Source organism: Perognathus longimembris, chromosome 17 (genome assembly GCF_023159225.1).
Source record: "Perognathus longimembris pacificus isolate PPM17 chromosome 17, ASM2315922v1, whole genome shotgun sequence".
NCBI lineage: Eukaryota > Metazoa > Chordata > Mammalia > Rodentia > Heteromyidae > Perognathus > Perognathus longimembris.
Window position 1 is genome coordinate 39,068,491 of NC_063177.1, and position 15,436 is coordinate 39,083,926.

Sequence of the window (15,436 nt, forward strand, 5' to 3'; positions counted from 1 at the left end):
GGGGGGGGGGGGTCTGCACTGAGGCTTGAACTTAGGGCCTGGACATTGTCCCTAAGCTTTTTTTTTTTTGGCCAGTCCTGGGCCTTGGACTCAGGGCCTGAGCACTGTCCCTGGCTTCTTCCCGCTCAAGGCTAGCACTCTGCCACTTGAGCCACAGCGCCGCTTCTGGCCGTTTTCTGTATATGTGGTGCTGGGGAATCGAACCTAGGGCCTCGTGTATCCAAGGCAGGCACTCTTGCCACTAGGCTATATCCCCAGTCCGTCCCTAAGCTAGGCTAGTAGCTAGCTAGAGCACTAGGTAGGCTAGTGCTCTACCACTTGACCCACAGCTTCATTTCTGGCATTTGGTAGTTAACAGGAGATGAATCCCGGACTTTACTGACAGGAGCTAGCTTCAACTCTCAATCCTCTGATCTCAGCCCCCGAATAGCTAGAGTTACAGGTGAGAGCCATTGGTGCAATGAATTCTTTACTAGAATTCTAGGGCAAGAATCCTGATCATTGTTTCTTATGGTGTAGGGCCACGGGAGTAGTTTGGCCTTTTTTTTGGTCAGTTGTGAGGCATGAACTCAGGGCCTGGGTGCTGTCCCTGAGCTTTTTTGCTCAAGGTTAGTACTCTACCACTTTGAGCCACAGCTCCACTTCCAGGATTTTTGGTATTTTTTTTTAAGGTGGTTAATTGGCGATAAAGAGTCTCTCGGAGGGGCTGGGAATATGGCCTAGTGGTAAAGTGGCTCAAGTGGTAGAGTGCTAGCCTTGAGCAAAAAGAAGCCAGGGACAGTGCTCAGGCCCTGAGTCCAAGCCCCAGGACTGGCAAAAAACAAAACAAAGAGTCTCTCGGCCTTTCCTGCCAAGGCTAGCTTCCAACTGTGATCCTCAGATCTCAGCCTCTTGAGTAGCTAGGATTATAGGCATGAGCCACCAGCGCCCAGCTTACTCTAGCCACTTTTAACCATACATAGGGGCACCACCAGTTATGCTGGTAGAAAAAACTAAGGCAGAGAAAAACTAAGCTTGCTCCATATCTAATTTCTCCCATATCACTGCTTAGGCAAAGAGAAGAAATATTTCCTTAAAATTATCTCAGGGGCTGGGAATATGGCCTAGTGGTAGAATGTTTGCCTCGAATAAATGAAGCCCTGGGTTTGATTCCTCAGCACCACATATGTAGAAAAAGCCAGAAGTGGTGCTGTGGCTCAAGTGGTAGGGTGCTAGCCTTGAGCAAAAAGAAGCCAGGGATAGTGCTCAGGCCCTGAGTTCAAGCCCAGGATTGGTGTGTGTGTGTGTGTGTGTATATATATATATCAAGGCTCTAGTGGCAGAAAACAATTTTGAGGAAAAACAAGAAGGAAATATTTTTCAAACTTCCTGAAATACCTCTAAATTTCAGAATCGATAAGCTTGCTTCTAGGAAGGCTGTTCCTAACAAGCTGAGAAACAACTTTTCCAAACCAACTCTTTTTCTCTCTCACTAAGCAGATTTTCCAAGACCTCTTTGAGATCCCTTAAAAATATTACTCATGATCCAGACTAAGTGCTTACCTTGGAGTTAACTGTGCCCCGATTACAGTAGAGTTTAGCATTTGTTTTTATATTGTTGGGGTCTATTCCCAGGGCTTCTGTGTACAGTTCATATGCTAGCTTGTAATTTCCTTCCTTAAATGCTCTATTCCCATCTTCTTTCTTTGCTTTAAGTGCTTTGGCATTCTACAAAGAAAGCAAGAAGTGAGTTCACACACATAAAGCCTCTGGATCGCAGTATAGTGAGGTTGCAGTCTCTCTTCAATTCCTCTATTCCAGTAGTTGGCTATCACCTGAGTACTCTCACCACCTGAACTCATCGTTGATCGGTGATGTTCCCCAAACAGTGATAGTTTAGAATCACTTTCCTTGTGAGTCAAAACTTTTCTGCTCCAACCATCTTCCCCCCTGCCCCCAGCTCCCTTGCTGTGGATCAAACCTAGGGTTCTTGCACATACTAGGCAAATGCTCCATCACTGAGCCACATCCTAAGCCCCACTTAACCTTAAGGCCCTAAAGGAACCTTTCTTTTCCATGCTTAGAACTTACTCTGCAAGCAATGCAAGCCTTCTCATGGTCAGGAGCCATCCTGAGAGCCTGTACAAAAAACTGAACTGCCTTCTCAATACAATCTTCATAATAAAGGCAAAGACCTCGTACATATAGAGCATCCGCATTGGTGGAATCCATTCGTAAAATGTCACTGAAATAGCAGAAAAGGACACATTCAGTTGTGGTTTGGAACATCCTAATCATTCCACCATCTGTGGCCAGTTTGTCCCTTGACCACATGTCTGTGTGATCAATACTGAAAGAATCCAAGGTAGACAAACTACCCATAACGCTTCCCAACCCTTGTCAAAATAAGCTACTTGGGCTGGGAAATGTGGCTTAATGGTACAGTGCTTGCCTAGCATGCATGAAGCCCTGGGTTCGATTCCTCAGCACCACATAAACAGAAAAAACCAGAAGTGGTGCTGTGGCTCAAGAGGTGCTAGCCTTGAGCAAAAAAGAAGCCAGGGACAGTGCTCAGGCCCTGAGTCCCAAGCCCCAGGACTAGCAAGTAATAATAACTATTTTTTAAAAAAAAGCTACTTGTATTTACCTTAATACTTTTTTACCCTCCTCTTCCATCTTCTTCTCCCTCCCCCCACCCCCAGAGCCTCATGCATTTTAGGTAAGCACTTGACCACTGCCCTATACCCCTAGCTCAATACCTTTCTTGAGTCTCACAATCCTCACCTGACTAGAATAGTTTAACAACTATAGTCCAAAGAGCTCAATCCCTTCTGCTGCTGCAGCCTTTTTCATGGAGCTAGGAATTGGAGACAGGACTTAGTACATGCTAAACATATACTTTCCACAACCCCAAAGTCCCTCTGCTACTGTTTCCTTTTATATTTGTATTTACAAACAACTGTTTTCTTAGCTTAGCAACATATTTAACTCCTCCAAAATAGAACTTTTCCTTTAGGATGATTCTACTTCATTTGCTAAGACTTTATAAACTAAACAGCTCATGCCTTGATTTTTAATTGTTCTACCTCCCCCCCACATTTTTTTTATTAGTATCTATTAGTATTAGATGTCATTTTGGTATGTCCATATATGCACAGTGTTCCTTGATCACACTCATCCCCATCATCATTCTGTCACACCTCTGGTTTTTGTAAATAAAATTTTACTGAAATATAGTAAAAGGTGAAAGATTTATACGATCTGAAGAGAAACCAGAGTATTTTTACTGAAATATAGTAATACCCATTTGCTCAGCTATTATTTGACTGATTTTTACACTACAATGACAGAGCTGAGGTACTCCATAGAGACATTTCATAAAGGTTAAAATGCCATCTGGCCCTTTACCGAGTTTGCTAGTTCTGGAGAAGGAAAAAGATTACAAACAAGATAAAAATCCAAACCCTCATATAACATCTCTTCTTTCATATACAGCTCAAATATCTGCTATACTAAAACATCTATAAGCCCTGTGGGATTTCCAATCTGGTCTAACTTTTGGGTTTAAGTCCCAGGAAGGTCAGATCCACCCTTGCTAGGGTAGAGAGCAGCCAGTCAGTATCAATTCAATAGTATCTGGCATCTCCATGATGACCTGGCCTGATGGTGTACCTGGCCACAGACTGTGCTTCTGGATATCGACCCAGCATGGCTAAACATTCTGCTTTGAGGATTTTGAAGCGATGGCAGGCAGGGGCAAATTCTAGGGCACGGTCCATGCAGAAAACAACCTGGGGAGGGGAAAAAAATAAGGATCTTTATCCTAGATTTTAGAAGTGTGTCCACTTTAGTTTGGTCGCAGCCACAGAGAGACTCAAAGCTCAAAGAAATTCCTGTTGAGAATTTCTCTACTGTTGAGTTGGAAGAATATTTTAAAACACATTAATCCACTTAAAGCACTAAAATGAAGAGAACAGTTGATTTACACAGTGATGGCAATAAACATTTACTAAGCACTTTATGTATTAATCCATTTAATTCTCACAGTTTTACAAGATAATCTCACCTTTATTTTAGTGATCAAACTAAGGAACAGAAACTAAGGTAGTTCTCCAAAGCTTGTGACAGAACACGATTTGATCTTAGATGCACCAGACTTTATAACCATCACCATGCTAAGCTGCTCCCATGGTGAATCCATATCCACTGACTGATCAAAGCTTATGTTCTCATAAATACTGCTATTTCTTATTTTGCATAACTTATCAGGCTTAGTGTCTGTTTTTTGTGTGTTTTATTTTAAAGCTTGTTTGGAGGTTCTAGCAGGGGGGTACAGCTGTGTACCATGGACCAAAGAATGGTCCTCCTGTATCAGGAAAGGCTATCCTTTTTGACAGCTTTGGGAAGGGCACATGTGAAGCAGTGGGGGAAGAAGGAAACATCCACCTAGTCAGGCAAATCAGTCACATCAACCCTGGCAATCAAAGGGATGACAGATATAGCAGCCAGATGTAGCTTTGGCCTGTCAAGCAAGACAGAGTAGCAAAAATAACCAGGTACAGAATCAATACACCCTTAAAGTTATTGAAACTTAGTTTCTTCTTCTGTACCCAGAGTCTCATATTGTAGTGGCCCCTAGAAGACTGGTTTAAATAGTCTATCACATTACTATTCCCAATATGCTGCTATACAAACCAGAAGCCAAGTATCTTACATACAAATAGTAGAGCTGGGATTAGTTTACTGTTTCAGCCTCATAAAGGGTCTCCATATATTCCCTATCCCTTTTAATAATTTGTTCTCTTGAGCTTTCAATTTTTATTTAGCTGTTATTCATGGGAGATCCTTGCTGAACCAGTGTTCTTAGAATAATTGACGCAAAAGACTAAAGTTAAGAAATATCTATTTCCTCTCAGAATCTGGCCATAGAGAACATGAACAGACCACATCTGAAGATGAAATTCCATTAACATAAGCACTCATACAATGGCACACCAGAATGGAATGAAAAAAAACTTCCATGTACTAGTATGGAAAAATAAGGTATGTACTGTGAATGGCAAAAATAAATCTATGCTTGATACATGTACAACTATAGAAGAAAACAGAAAATATGGGAACAGAGGGTGGGGTTAAAGGTGCAGATCAGTGATAAGCCTATACAGCTGAGGTCCTGGGTTCCATTCCCAGAATCGGGAGGAGGAGAGAGAAAAATAAAAAGAACACTAGGGGGTAAGAACCAAGCGGGTAAGAGCTGAAAAAAAGTATGGAAAAAATATACATTTTAGCTTTTGCTTTTTGTGTGCTGAACTTGGGGGCTTGAACTCAGGGCCTGTCCCTAAGCTTTTTTGCTCAAAGCTAGTGCTCTACCACTTTAAGGCATAGCTCTACTTTGGGCTTTTTAGGTGATTACTTGGAGATAAACAGTCTCAAAGACTTTCCTTCCCAGGCTAGCTGTGAATTACAATCCTCAGATCTCAGCCCTGAGTAGCCCCAGTACCCAGCAACTTTCTAGCTTCTGAACCAGAAAAGGCACTTATCAGAATTTAAATGAAAAAAAATATATAGCAAGCAGATAAACATTATGTGTTCACAGAGATTTTCTGTGATGCCAACACAGCATGACAAGGTGTCTCTCCCTCAGTGGCACAGATTACTTTCTTGGAAGGGCTAAGGATACTATTAAAATGTAATGTTAATATGTAAGTAGAACTGCAATGCTGACTTCCTCCAATGGAAAAAGAATGAGTAAAGAAAAAGCCAAAATTTCAGTTACCACACCCTTTCAGCTTCATAAGGACAATGTTCTGTGCAGAGCTGGTTCTGCTCTTCGTGAGGAGCATCAGTTAGAGGCTCAGTGCTTCAGTTCCCACCCCCACGTTCCTGTGTCCCCAGCAGAGACAGCTGCAGGCAAAAAAGATCTTTGTTTCTTCCAAGTTCATCTGTTTCCCCTGCCAGGGTCATAATTCTTCATTTGTGACATCACCATGAGCTACAGTGGGGGGGCTGGGATGTCACAAACAGAGGTTTCTGTCACAAACTCAGGATTCTGGCTCCAGGGTGTGCAAGAGAGAAAAGTATCCCAAAAGACTGCCTTTTAAGACAAAGCTTTTGCCTATAAAAACTCAGAAAACGAGACAGCAGGCAGAACTGCTCTCCAAACACATACGCAAACACACAAAACAAACATGAATCACACGAGCAAGACTTTTTTTTTTAAACTCTTGCTAGAAGAGGGATGATACGTTAATATAAGGACTACATAAACTAATCAGATACTCTGCCAAGTAAAAATACCCTGCAAAATTATAGTTGTTTTTAACTTTAGGGGGCCATCTACTTTCCCTCTGAGACGTTAGTGAAAGCTATTTCTAACTCCAAGATTTAGAAAGATATTTGGAACTTTTAAACCTTTCACATGTTTCAGACTTGCCAATTCTTTTAATATGTTTGTCATCAAGAACACAGTCATGTTTAAGTACACATTGGGCCTTTGTGAGAAAGACAGATGAGATTATCTTCTAGATGTACTTTACCTTCCGAAAATCTCGCTTTTCAAAATCTGTTTCTGCTATTTTCTCATATTCCATGACTGCATTAGCATTCTTGAACTACATGAGAAAATCAAACAGGAAAAGTTTTATTGAAATTACAGATTTAACAGTAAGCAATGTCTAGATGAATCTCTTTGAACATTGTTCAAGCAGGGAAGTGGTGGCTCATGCCTGTAACCTTAGCTACTCAGGAGACTGAGAGAAGATGATTTTGGTTTAAAGCCAGTCCAAGCAGAAGTCTGAGACTGATTAGCAAAAAGCTGGATTCAAGGTGTGGCCTGTCACCAGAGAGAGAAAGAGAGAGAGAGAGAGAATGAATATATACCAGTCCTGGGGCTTGAGCTCAGGATCTGGATATTGTCCCTGAGCTTTTTTACTCAAGACTAGCACTCTACCACTTGAGCCATAACTTTACTTCTAAAGCTTTTGGTAGTTAATTGGAGTTTCATGTACTTTGCTGCCTGGGCTGGCTTTGAACTGCAATCTTCAGATCTCAGCCTCCTGAGAAGCTAGGATTACAGGTGTGAGCCTGTAACAGGGTCACAGGTGCCTGGGGATAACCACAATTTTTTTTTTTAAACAAATCAGCCAATATTACTTAAGAGAAAGGCTAAGACCCACTGAGTAGTGGCACATGCCTGTAATCTCAGTATGCAGGAGGCTGAGACAGGAGGATCACAAGTTCAAGGACACCCTGGGCTACAATAGAAGGCTATTCTCTCGGAAGGAAGGAAGGAAGGAAGGAAGGAAGGAAGGAAAGAAGGGAGAAAAGAAAAAAGAAAAAGAAAGGGGCAGTGGCTCATGCCTGTAATCCTAGCTACTCAGAGGCTGAGACCTGAGGATTGAGGTTCAAAGCCAGCCCATGCAGGAAAGTCTTTGAGAATCTAATCTCCAACAAAGTATGTTAAAAAAAAAAGTCAGAAGTAGAATTCTGGTTCAAGTGGTAGAATGCTAGCCTTGAGTAAAAGAATCTCAGGGATAGCACCCAGGCCCTGAATTCAAGCCTCAGGACCAGCACAAAAACCACCACCAAAGAGAGAGAGAGAGAAGGGAGAGAGAGGGAAGGGCTTTGACTAAACATCTGTAGTTTGGTCATCAAATCATGAAGAGTCTGGTCCTAGTAAGTCACTGGTGGCAGAGATGTAGCTCAAGTGGTAAAGTGCTGACCTAACATGTGCAAAGCTATGAGTTTAAACCTCAGCATTGCCCTCAAACAAAAACAATAACCAAAAAAAATAGCTGTAAATCATATTCAAAACCCATTTGACAGATAGAAGCTGAAGGTCAGAGAAGCTATGCAATTTGCCTAATGTTCCCCAGATGTGGCTGATAGCAGAAGTAGGACTATAGAGTTCAGTCATCACTCCTTCTAATATCCCACAATGACTTTTTTGATATTAACTGCATCAGACCCTTACCTCCTGTTGTGCCTGGGCATTTTTGTGATCCAGTTCTAGGGCTCTCTGGAAACTGCGACATGCTGCCATGGCATTCCCTAGTGACAAGTGACACTTGCCTTCTCGTAAATGTCCCTAGAAGAAATACATAGAGGGAAGGAAAAGAGCATGAACGGTCAGGCAGAAGAAATAAGCAGCAGCAGAAAATACCCACATGAGAGCTGGGGAAGTAGCACAAGTGGTAAAATGCCCTCCTGGCAAGCTGAGGCCCTGACTTTAAATCCCAGAATCACCAAGTACAAGTATAAGACAAGAATATACCCATCCACAAAAAACCAACAGCCATGAAAATAACTGCTTGGGGGGGTGGGGAGAGAAAGGGTTAAAATTCCTCCTAATTTTATTTTTTTAAATTATTCTTTAAAAAAAGGAAGACCTGGGAACTGATGGTTCACACTACACAGGTCTGAGCTCCGATGATCAAGGCTAGCCTGAGCAGAAAAGTTTCTAGACTGTATCTCAAAAATAACCTGCAAAAAGCAGGGCTAATGGTGTGGCTCAAGTGGTATAGCAAGTACATGGCTCTGAGTTCAAAACCCAGTACCACAAGCTTAAAAACAAAGATAAACTACAGCAGGAACAGTGGTTCTTTACTAGAGAAAACTCCTCTGGAAAAGGCATTTATCACTGCTAGAAGCTGTTTTTGGTTGTCTCATTTGGAAAGAGGGAATGATACTGAAACTCAATAGTTAAGGCAAGAGATGCCGACACAGTCTATACTGCACAAGATAAGATACCCCATAGCTGGGCACCCCCACAACTGGGCACCACCATAGATGTGCTCATGCCTGTAATCCTAGCTACTTAGGAGGCTGAGATCTGAAAACTGAAGTTCACAGCCAGGCAAGGAAGGTAAGTCCACAAGACTCTTATCTCCAATGAACTATCAAAAAGCTGAAAGCAGAGCTGTGGCTCAAGTGATAGAGTGCCTGCTTTGAAGTAGAAAGCCAAGTAAGAAAAAGTCCCACTACCAGCACACACACAAACACATAAACACACACACACAAACAGAGAGATGGACTCTCACACACTCACACACACACACAGCCACCCCTCAACAAAGAATTATCTGGCCCAAAATGTTAATACTGTCAAGATGAAAAAGTTCTAGGCTAGAGAATTCAACCATAGCAACTTGATCTTCCCCAAAGAACCTTATTACATACCCGAACAAAGCTGTCATCCAGTCTCACTGACTGTTGGGCATCTCCAAGAGCCTCCCGAAACCTTCCCAGCATTATCAACGTGGCTGCTCGATTACCATAATAGCTAGCATTTTTAGGACACATATCTGTAGGTAAGAAAAAACAAAATTCAGCAGAAGTCATGGACTGGAAAACTTAAGGGCCATTTCTTGAAACTGCCAAAGGGTTCAAACTATAAGAATATTAAAGCCAGGTACTGGTAGCTCACACCTGTAATGCTAGCTAGCTACTCAAGAAGCTGAGATCTGAGCATCACAATCCCAAGCCAGTCCAGGCAGGAAAGGCTGTAATACAATGGTCTTAAACTGACCACACACACACACACACACACACACACACACACACACACACGTGCGTGCAGCAAAGAAATATGGGATTAAAATATGCTGGTGAATTAAACATGGAGATAAGATACATTTGGCTGAGGCATTAAGCATTTCATGAATTCTGTAAGTCTCTCATCTTCAATTAACACCTAAAAAGCTACAAGTAGAACTATGAGTCAAGTGGCAGAGTATCAACATTGAGAGAAAAAGCCCAGGCAGGGCTGAGAATGTGGCTTAGCAGTAGAGTGCTTGCCTAGCATGCATGAAGCCCTGGGTTCAACTCCTCAGCACTACATAAACAGAAAAGGCCAGAAGTGGTGCTGTGGCTCAAGAGGTAGAGTGCTGGCCTTGAGCAAAAAGAAGCCAGGGACAGTGCTCAGGCATTGAGTCCCAAGCCCCCAGGACTGGCACCCCCTCCCCCAAAAAAAGCTCAGGCACTGAGTTCAGGCCCCAGTACACGTACACATGTATGCATATATATATACACATGCATATACATACACACGTATACATACACAGACACACATGCATGCGCACACACAAACAGAAAAACAATGTTGAAGAGGGCTAGAGGTGTGGCTCAGTGGTAAGCACTTGCCTTGCACTAGAGATAGAAGCCCTGGACTCCATGGCTTGCATCACACCCACACCCCCATATATATATACGCACAGCTTGTTAACACTCTCTTTAAAAGGTCAAATTTTTGACCATTTGTGCAAATGAACAACAGCAATGATGCAGCTGAGGCCCGGAGTTAAAACCCTAGTACCACCAAAAAAAAAAAAAAGAAAAGAAAAAAAAAGTCACACAGCAAAGTCTGTGAGACTCTAATCTCCCAATAAACTACTCAGAAAAATCTGGAAATGGTGCTGTGGCTCTGCTGTGGCTCAAGTGGTAGAGCGCTGGCCTTGAGCTTTAAAGAAGTTCAGAACCCAGAACCCAGGCCATGGGTTCAAGCCTCAGGACTGGCACAATGAACAACAAACAAACGAATATCCAAATGACCCTGGGCAGAAAAGAGGTTCTCATTCTGATTTAGGGAAATGGGGGTATACCTCAATGGTAGATGGCATTTTCTCTCAGTAATGAAACAAAATAAAAGAGCGCAAAGTATGGTTTTAAAGTGCACTGATAATCTTTTAGGAGGGATAGTATATATCCCTTAATAAACTGTGTCTTTTATAATGATAGTAAAATAACTGGCATTTGCTGAGTTGGTACAGGAGTCTGTAAAAAATTTAGGTAAGACTGCTGGGCTGGGGATATGGCTCAAGGGGTAAAACACCTGCCGGGCAAAAGCAAGGCCGTGAGTTCAAACTCTAGTACCCCTCCCACCCCCCAAATAGAATGCAGAAGGGAAGTGGTGGCTCATCCCTGTAATCGCAGCTACTCAGACTGAGGAATGAAAGCAGCTGGGGTAGACACACCTGAGACTCTTTATCTCTAATTAATCAGCAAAAAGCCTGAAATGGAGATGTAGCTCAAGTGGCAGAGTGCCAGACTTTGTGAAAAAGCTAAGCAGAGCAAGAAGCCTGAAGTTCAAACCTCAATACTGAGAAAGAGGAGGAAGAGGGAGAAAAAGACTGGGAATGGGAAGAGAGAGAGAGGGAAGGGAGTGGAAAGAGGAAGAGGGAGGAAAGGAGGAAGGAGTCATTGCCATGACTGATAGGGAATTAAAATATCAGCTGTCAAACTAAACATGGAGATAAGACTCCAATAACTGAATGCATTTAGGTAAGCATTTTTCTGCTTTCAGTATTTCAAGAATTATCTTTAATTTGCCAAAAGATCTACTCCAACTAGAAAAAGTTATCTATCACAGGATCATTAAGCCTGATGTTTACCAACAACAGTTATCAGCCCACTAAGCAAAAGCCAACTCCTCGGGGACGACAATTTATAATAGTATTTGGCAAGGGAATATTTTCTAGTGCAACTACCAGATCCTTCTCACCTATGGCTTTTGTATAATAGTTATAAGCTTCATTATAATCTCTCTTGGCATAGTATGCATTTCCTTGTTCCTTGAAGGACTCTGCTTCCCTGAAAAGGAAAGAGAAAAAGAATCATGTTATTATACTCCAGGAATAATCTCTGTAGCCTCATAGGAACAATCTGTTCTACAGCTCCCAGCACAAGGAGCTGAAGGTTAGTGGATACTAGAAGAAATTTACAGATTTGTTCAATAGGCTGGTGGACCCAAAGGAGGTGCTAATAAAATAATCCAAAATCCCAAGATACTATTTATTTCTTCATTTAGAGACATTCAAACTAAACCAAGAAAATTCACATTGCCTCGCTCCTTATTTCAACCACTGCCCACCCTCCTGTAGAGCTTGTAAATTTAAACTGAATAATTCTTTTTGGCAATGCTAGGAAACAAATCTATGGCTTTGTGCATGCACATGTACATGCTTTACTACTGAGCTATATACCACAACCTATACAGAATTTTTGTTTTATTTCCAATGTGTCACAATTGCTGCCTCTTTCACAAACTTCCAGAAAAATTACATGGGAGACAGCTGACTTCTCTATGGGAAATGGGTCACATCAATAAGAGTTTTAATAAGTTGAGTGACAGCACAGACTAAGCATTTGAACAGGGAAAGATGAGGCACAGGTTGCCAGATGCATGCTGTACACAATATCATCACTGGCATTTCCTTTGCCCACCTTGTCTGTCTGTCTACAAGGATTCTTACAGCCCATTTCTCTCACCCTCCAGTAACCAGATTCAAATCAAGACATGATAAACAGAATCTTAAAAGAACCAGTAACCTCTATCAAAGGCACCAAAAATCATTCTACTGCCCACCTTAAGGATAAAGACAATACTGAGATGATAATACTGAAATGACTACTGCAACATAATTGTTGCACATAAATGTGTTTACCTTTTTTTGCTTTTTGTATATTTCAGATAAGGTCTTTCATTTTTTCCCCCCCAGACAGGTCTCACCCATGATCCTACTACCTATATACCTACCTTATAGCTAAGATTACAGGCATGTGCCAACGCATCTAATTTATAAATAAATGAGTGTTTCTTTTTGGTCAGTCATGGGGTCTGGTGCTGTCCTTGAGCTTTTCAATCAAGGCTAATGCTCTACCACTTTGAGCCTTCAGTTTTCTGGTGGTTCATGGACTTTCCTGCCCAGGCTGGTAGCCATCACCCAGTAAAATGAGCATTTTTGTCCAAGAAAATCTTGGTTGGTTTTTTTCTCCTTCTATCCTCCATACATGTTTTTTTAAAAAAGAAATCAGTTTAGAGTTGTGTGGTGTGCAGACAAAAGATACATACATACTATATGGGATTTTTTTTTGTTTGTTGTTTTGCTGTGCTGGGCATCAAATCTAGTGCTTGTGTGTTCACACTAGGCAAGTACTTTACCACTACCATCGAGCTACATTCCCAGTCCAAAGTCATAGTTATTAACAATGGTGATGACACGAGCATTTACAACTTGGTTCTATGGACATGGACATTGATGAGATTCCTGATTCGTTTACTTACACATTTTAAACTACAAACTGGCAAAACTACCATCCTTTTATTGAGGTGATCATCCCTTTCCATTCTTTCCTATCACTGTCCTGGCAAGCCCTACTAACATGAAAAGACTGCTGGAAGAAGGAGGAAAATGGAAGGGCCTATAATTGTTAGCAGGTGTGAACTATGATGGATCTAAACTTGCTTGAGTTAATTTTATTAATTGTCACGATGCGGTGAAATGTCCTCTGTGATTGTAAGTACCAACTAAAATCTTACTACACAGTTACAAGTTCTACAAATCTAAATTAAGCAAGGTACAATTAAACTACAAGGAATCAAGAGGAGGCCAGCCAAGAAATTTGAAGAGCTCCTCCAAAACTGGATTTCAGAAGCCAACCTGCTATGAAGAGATATAATAATAAATTCCAAAACAGTTGAGAACGGTCCAAACTTTATCTGAGAAAATCTGACTTTTCTTTTCTGGTGGTCCTCAAGTGAGGCCCTGTGCTTGCAAGGCAGGCACTTTTACCATTTTGAGCCATGTGCCCAGCCCCTTTTGCTCAAGTTTGTTGTCGCTGTTATATTGTTGCCCCCTGGTCCTGAGGCTTGAACTCAGGGACTTGGGTGCTGTCACTGAGCTTTATTGCTCAAGGCTGTTGCTCTACCATTTGAGCCACAGCTTTACTTCTACCTTTTTGGTGGTAAATTGGAGACCAAGAGTGTCAAGGAGCTGGGTGCCAGTGGTTCACACCTGTAATCCTAGCTACTCTGAAGGATGAGATAGATCTGAGAACGGCAGTTCAGAGGCAGCCAAGGCAGGAAAGTCTGTGAGACTATCTCCAATTAACCATTAAAAAGTCAGAAGTGGAGCTATGGTTCAAGTGGCAGAGTAGCAGCCTGGAGCAAAAGAAGGGCTCCAGAATGGCTCCTGGGCTGAATTCAAGTCCAGAAATGGCACTCGCGCATGCGCACACACATCATCATCATCAACTTTCCTGCCTAGGCCAGCTTTGGACCTCAATCTTCAGATCTCACCCTCCTGGGTAGCTAGGATTATAGACGTGAGCCACAAGCACCCAGCTTGGTTGTATGTGTAGGGGAGGGGGGCTCTCGTTTGACTTTTTTTTTTTTTAAACTACAATTGGTGCTTTCTATCACTTGAGCCATGCCTCAAGTTCCAGCTTTTTGCTAGTTAATTGGATATAAGTCTCAAAAGATTTCTCTGCCAGGCTGTTTCGAACCTCAATCCTCAGATTTCAGTCTACCAAGTAGCTAGGATTGGAGCCAAGAGACACAGACACCTAGCTCCTTGGTTATTTTGGGGGCAAGGTCTTGCTTTATGTTAGGACTGGCTGGGCTGCAATCCTCCTTAGGCTTCCCAGTGTGGCTGAAGATGACAGATGCAAGCCATGTACCCCCAGCCATTGTTTCTCCCATAGCTGAGATAGCCGCTGCACAACAGTCACTAATTGAAATGGAATCTCGAGAAATTTTATGCCCAGGTGGCCTTGTGTCACAGTTTCCACCTCTGCCTCCTGTGTGTCTAAATTCTTTCTTTTATCTGGTGGGGGTAACTAGGGTTTGATTTCTGGGTTTTGTACAGGCAGGATCTCTACCATTTGAGCCACACCTCCAACCCTTGCTTCTTCCTTAATTAGCTAGTGGCTAAGAATATACAGATCCTTATGGAAAACCAAAGGTATCAGTAGTAAGGCAGCTACTGTGTCAGCAGTATAAATCTTGTTAGTCACAAGTGAAAAAAGGCCTAAAACTACTGAGAGGTGCCTATCTTTCCCCAAACACTGCTGCTGTTAAATGTAGTGACTTCTAGTAAAAATCAAAAGGACAATCTCTGGAAATAATTAATAATTACTAAGGGCAAATATTTTCCTATCTTATACTCTACAAACAACTGGCCAGGTATCACGACTCCCATATTTCCAAAGAAATTAAGGCTTAGATCTTAATAACTTGCCCCAAATCAGGAATGTGATGTGCACTTTAACTACATTTGGCTTTCTGTCTAACACTCACTTCTACTTGATACTTTATTATTGGAAATGTCACATGGGTAATAAATACAATACTTTAAAAGACATAAAACTTTTACACCATATAAAATTCAACCCCAAAAACTGAAACTTAGGTTGAAACAAGCTAAATGGCATTCCTAACAAATAGTCATAAAGAGTAGGGCTCCTTTCTCTTTAAGATGCAAGACCTAGAGAAATGGACTTTGCCTCCCCCAAGAAATGCATTTCATTTTAGTAAATGATGAGTAGATTCCATTCTAGAGCAAACAAAGCAAGTAATGTAGAGTCAGCCCACAGGAAAAAGAACAAGAATTGTGTTGTGACAAGTTACTATGTTTTTAACCTCACACTGTACAGCACTGGGCCAGAATTAGCTATTCCCACA

The 15,436-nt window shown here is 41.8% G+C and overlaps 1 protein-coding gene and 1 long non-coding RNA gene across 5 annotated transcripts in view; one reads left to right on the forward strand and one right to left on the reverse strand.

Moving 5' to 3' along the window:
- Window positions 1-15,436, reverse strand: part of Dnajc7 (DnaJ heat shock protein family (Hsp40) member C7) — a 37,088-nt gene that overhangs the window by 9,299 nt on the left and 12,353 nt on the right. For all 4 annotated transcript variants that reach the window (XM_048365140.1, XM_048365137.1, XM_048365138.1 and 1 more), the window contains exons 2-8: window positions 11,477-11,565; window positions 9,157-9,281; window positions 7,952-8,065; window positions 6,516-6,590; window positions 3,652-3,770; window positions 2,071-2,224; window positions 1,543-1,707 (exon numbers count right to left, since the gene is read on the reverse strand). In XM_048365140.1, the coding sequence (XP_048221097.1) occupies window positions 1,543-1,707; window positions 2,071-2,224; window positions 3,652-3,770; window positions 6,516-6,590; window positions 7,952-8,065; window positions 9,157-9,279 (750 nt within the window). In that variant the 5' untranslated portion in view covers window positions 9,280-9,281; window positions 11,477-11,565. The remainder of the gene's footprint in view (window positions 1-1,542; window positions 1,708-2,070; window positions 2,225-3,651; window positions 3,771-6,515; window positions 6,591-7,951; window positions 8,066-9,156; window positions 9,282-11,476; window positions 11,566-15,436) is intronic.
- Window positions 229-14,811, forward strand: LOC125365212. The gene is made up of 2 exons (XR_007213669.1): window positions 229-261; window positions 14,324-14,811. It is a non-coding gene; the product is annotated as an uncharacterized LOC125365212 (long non-coding RNA).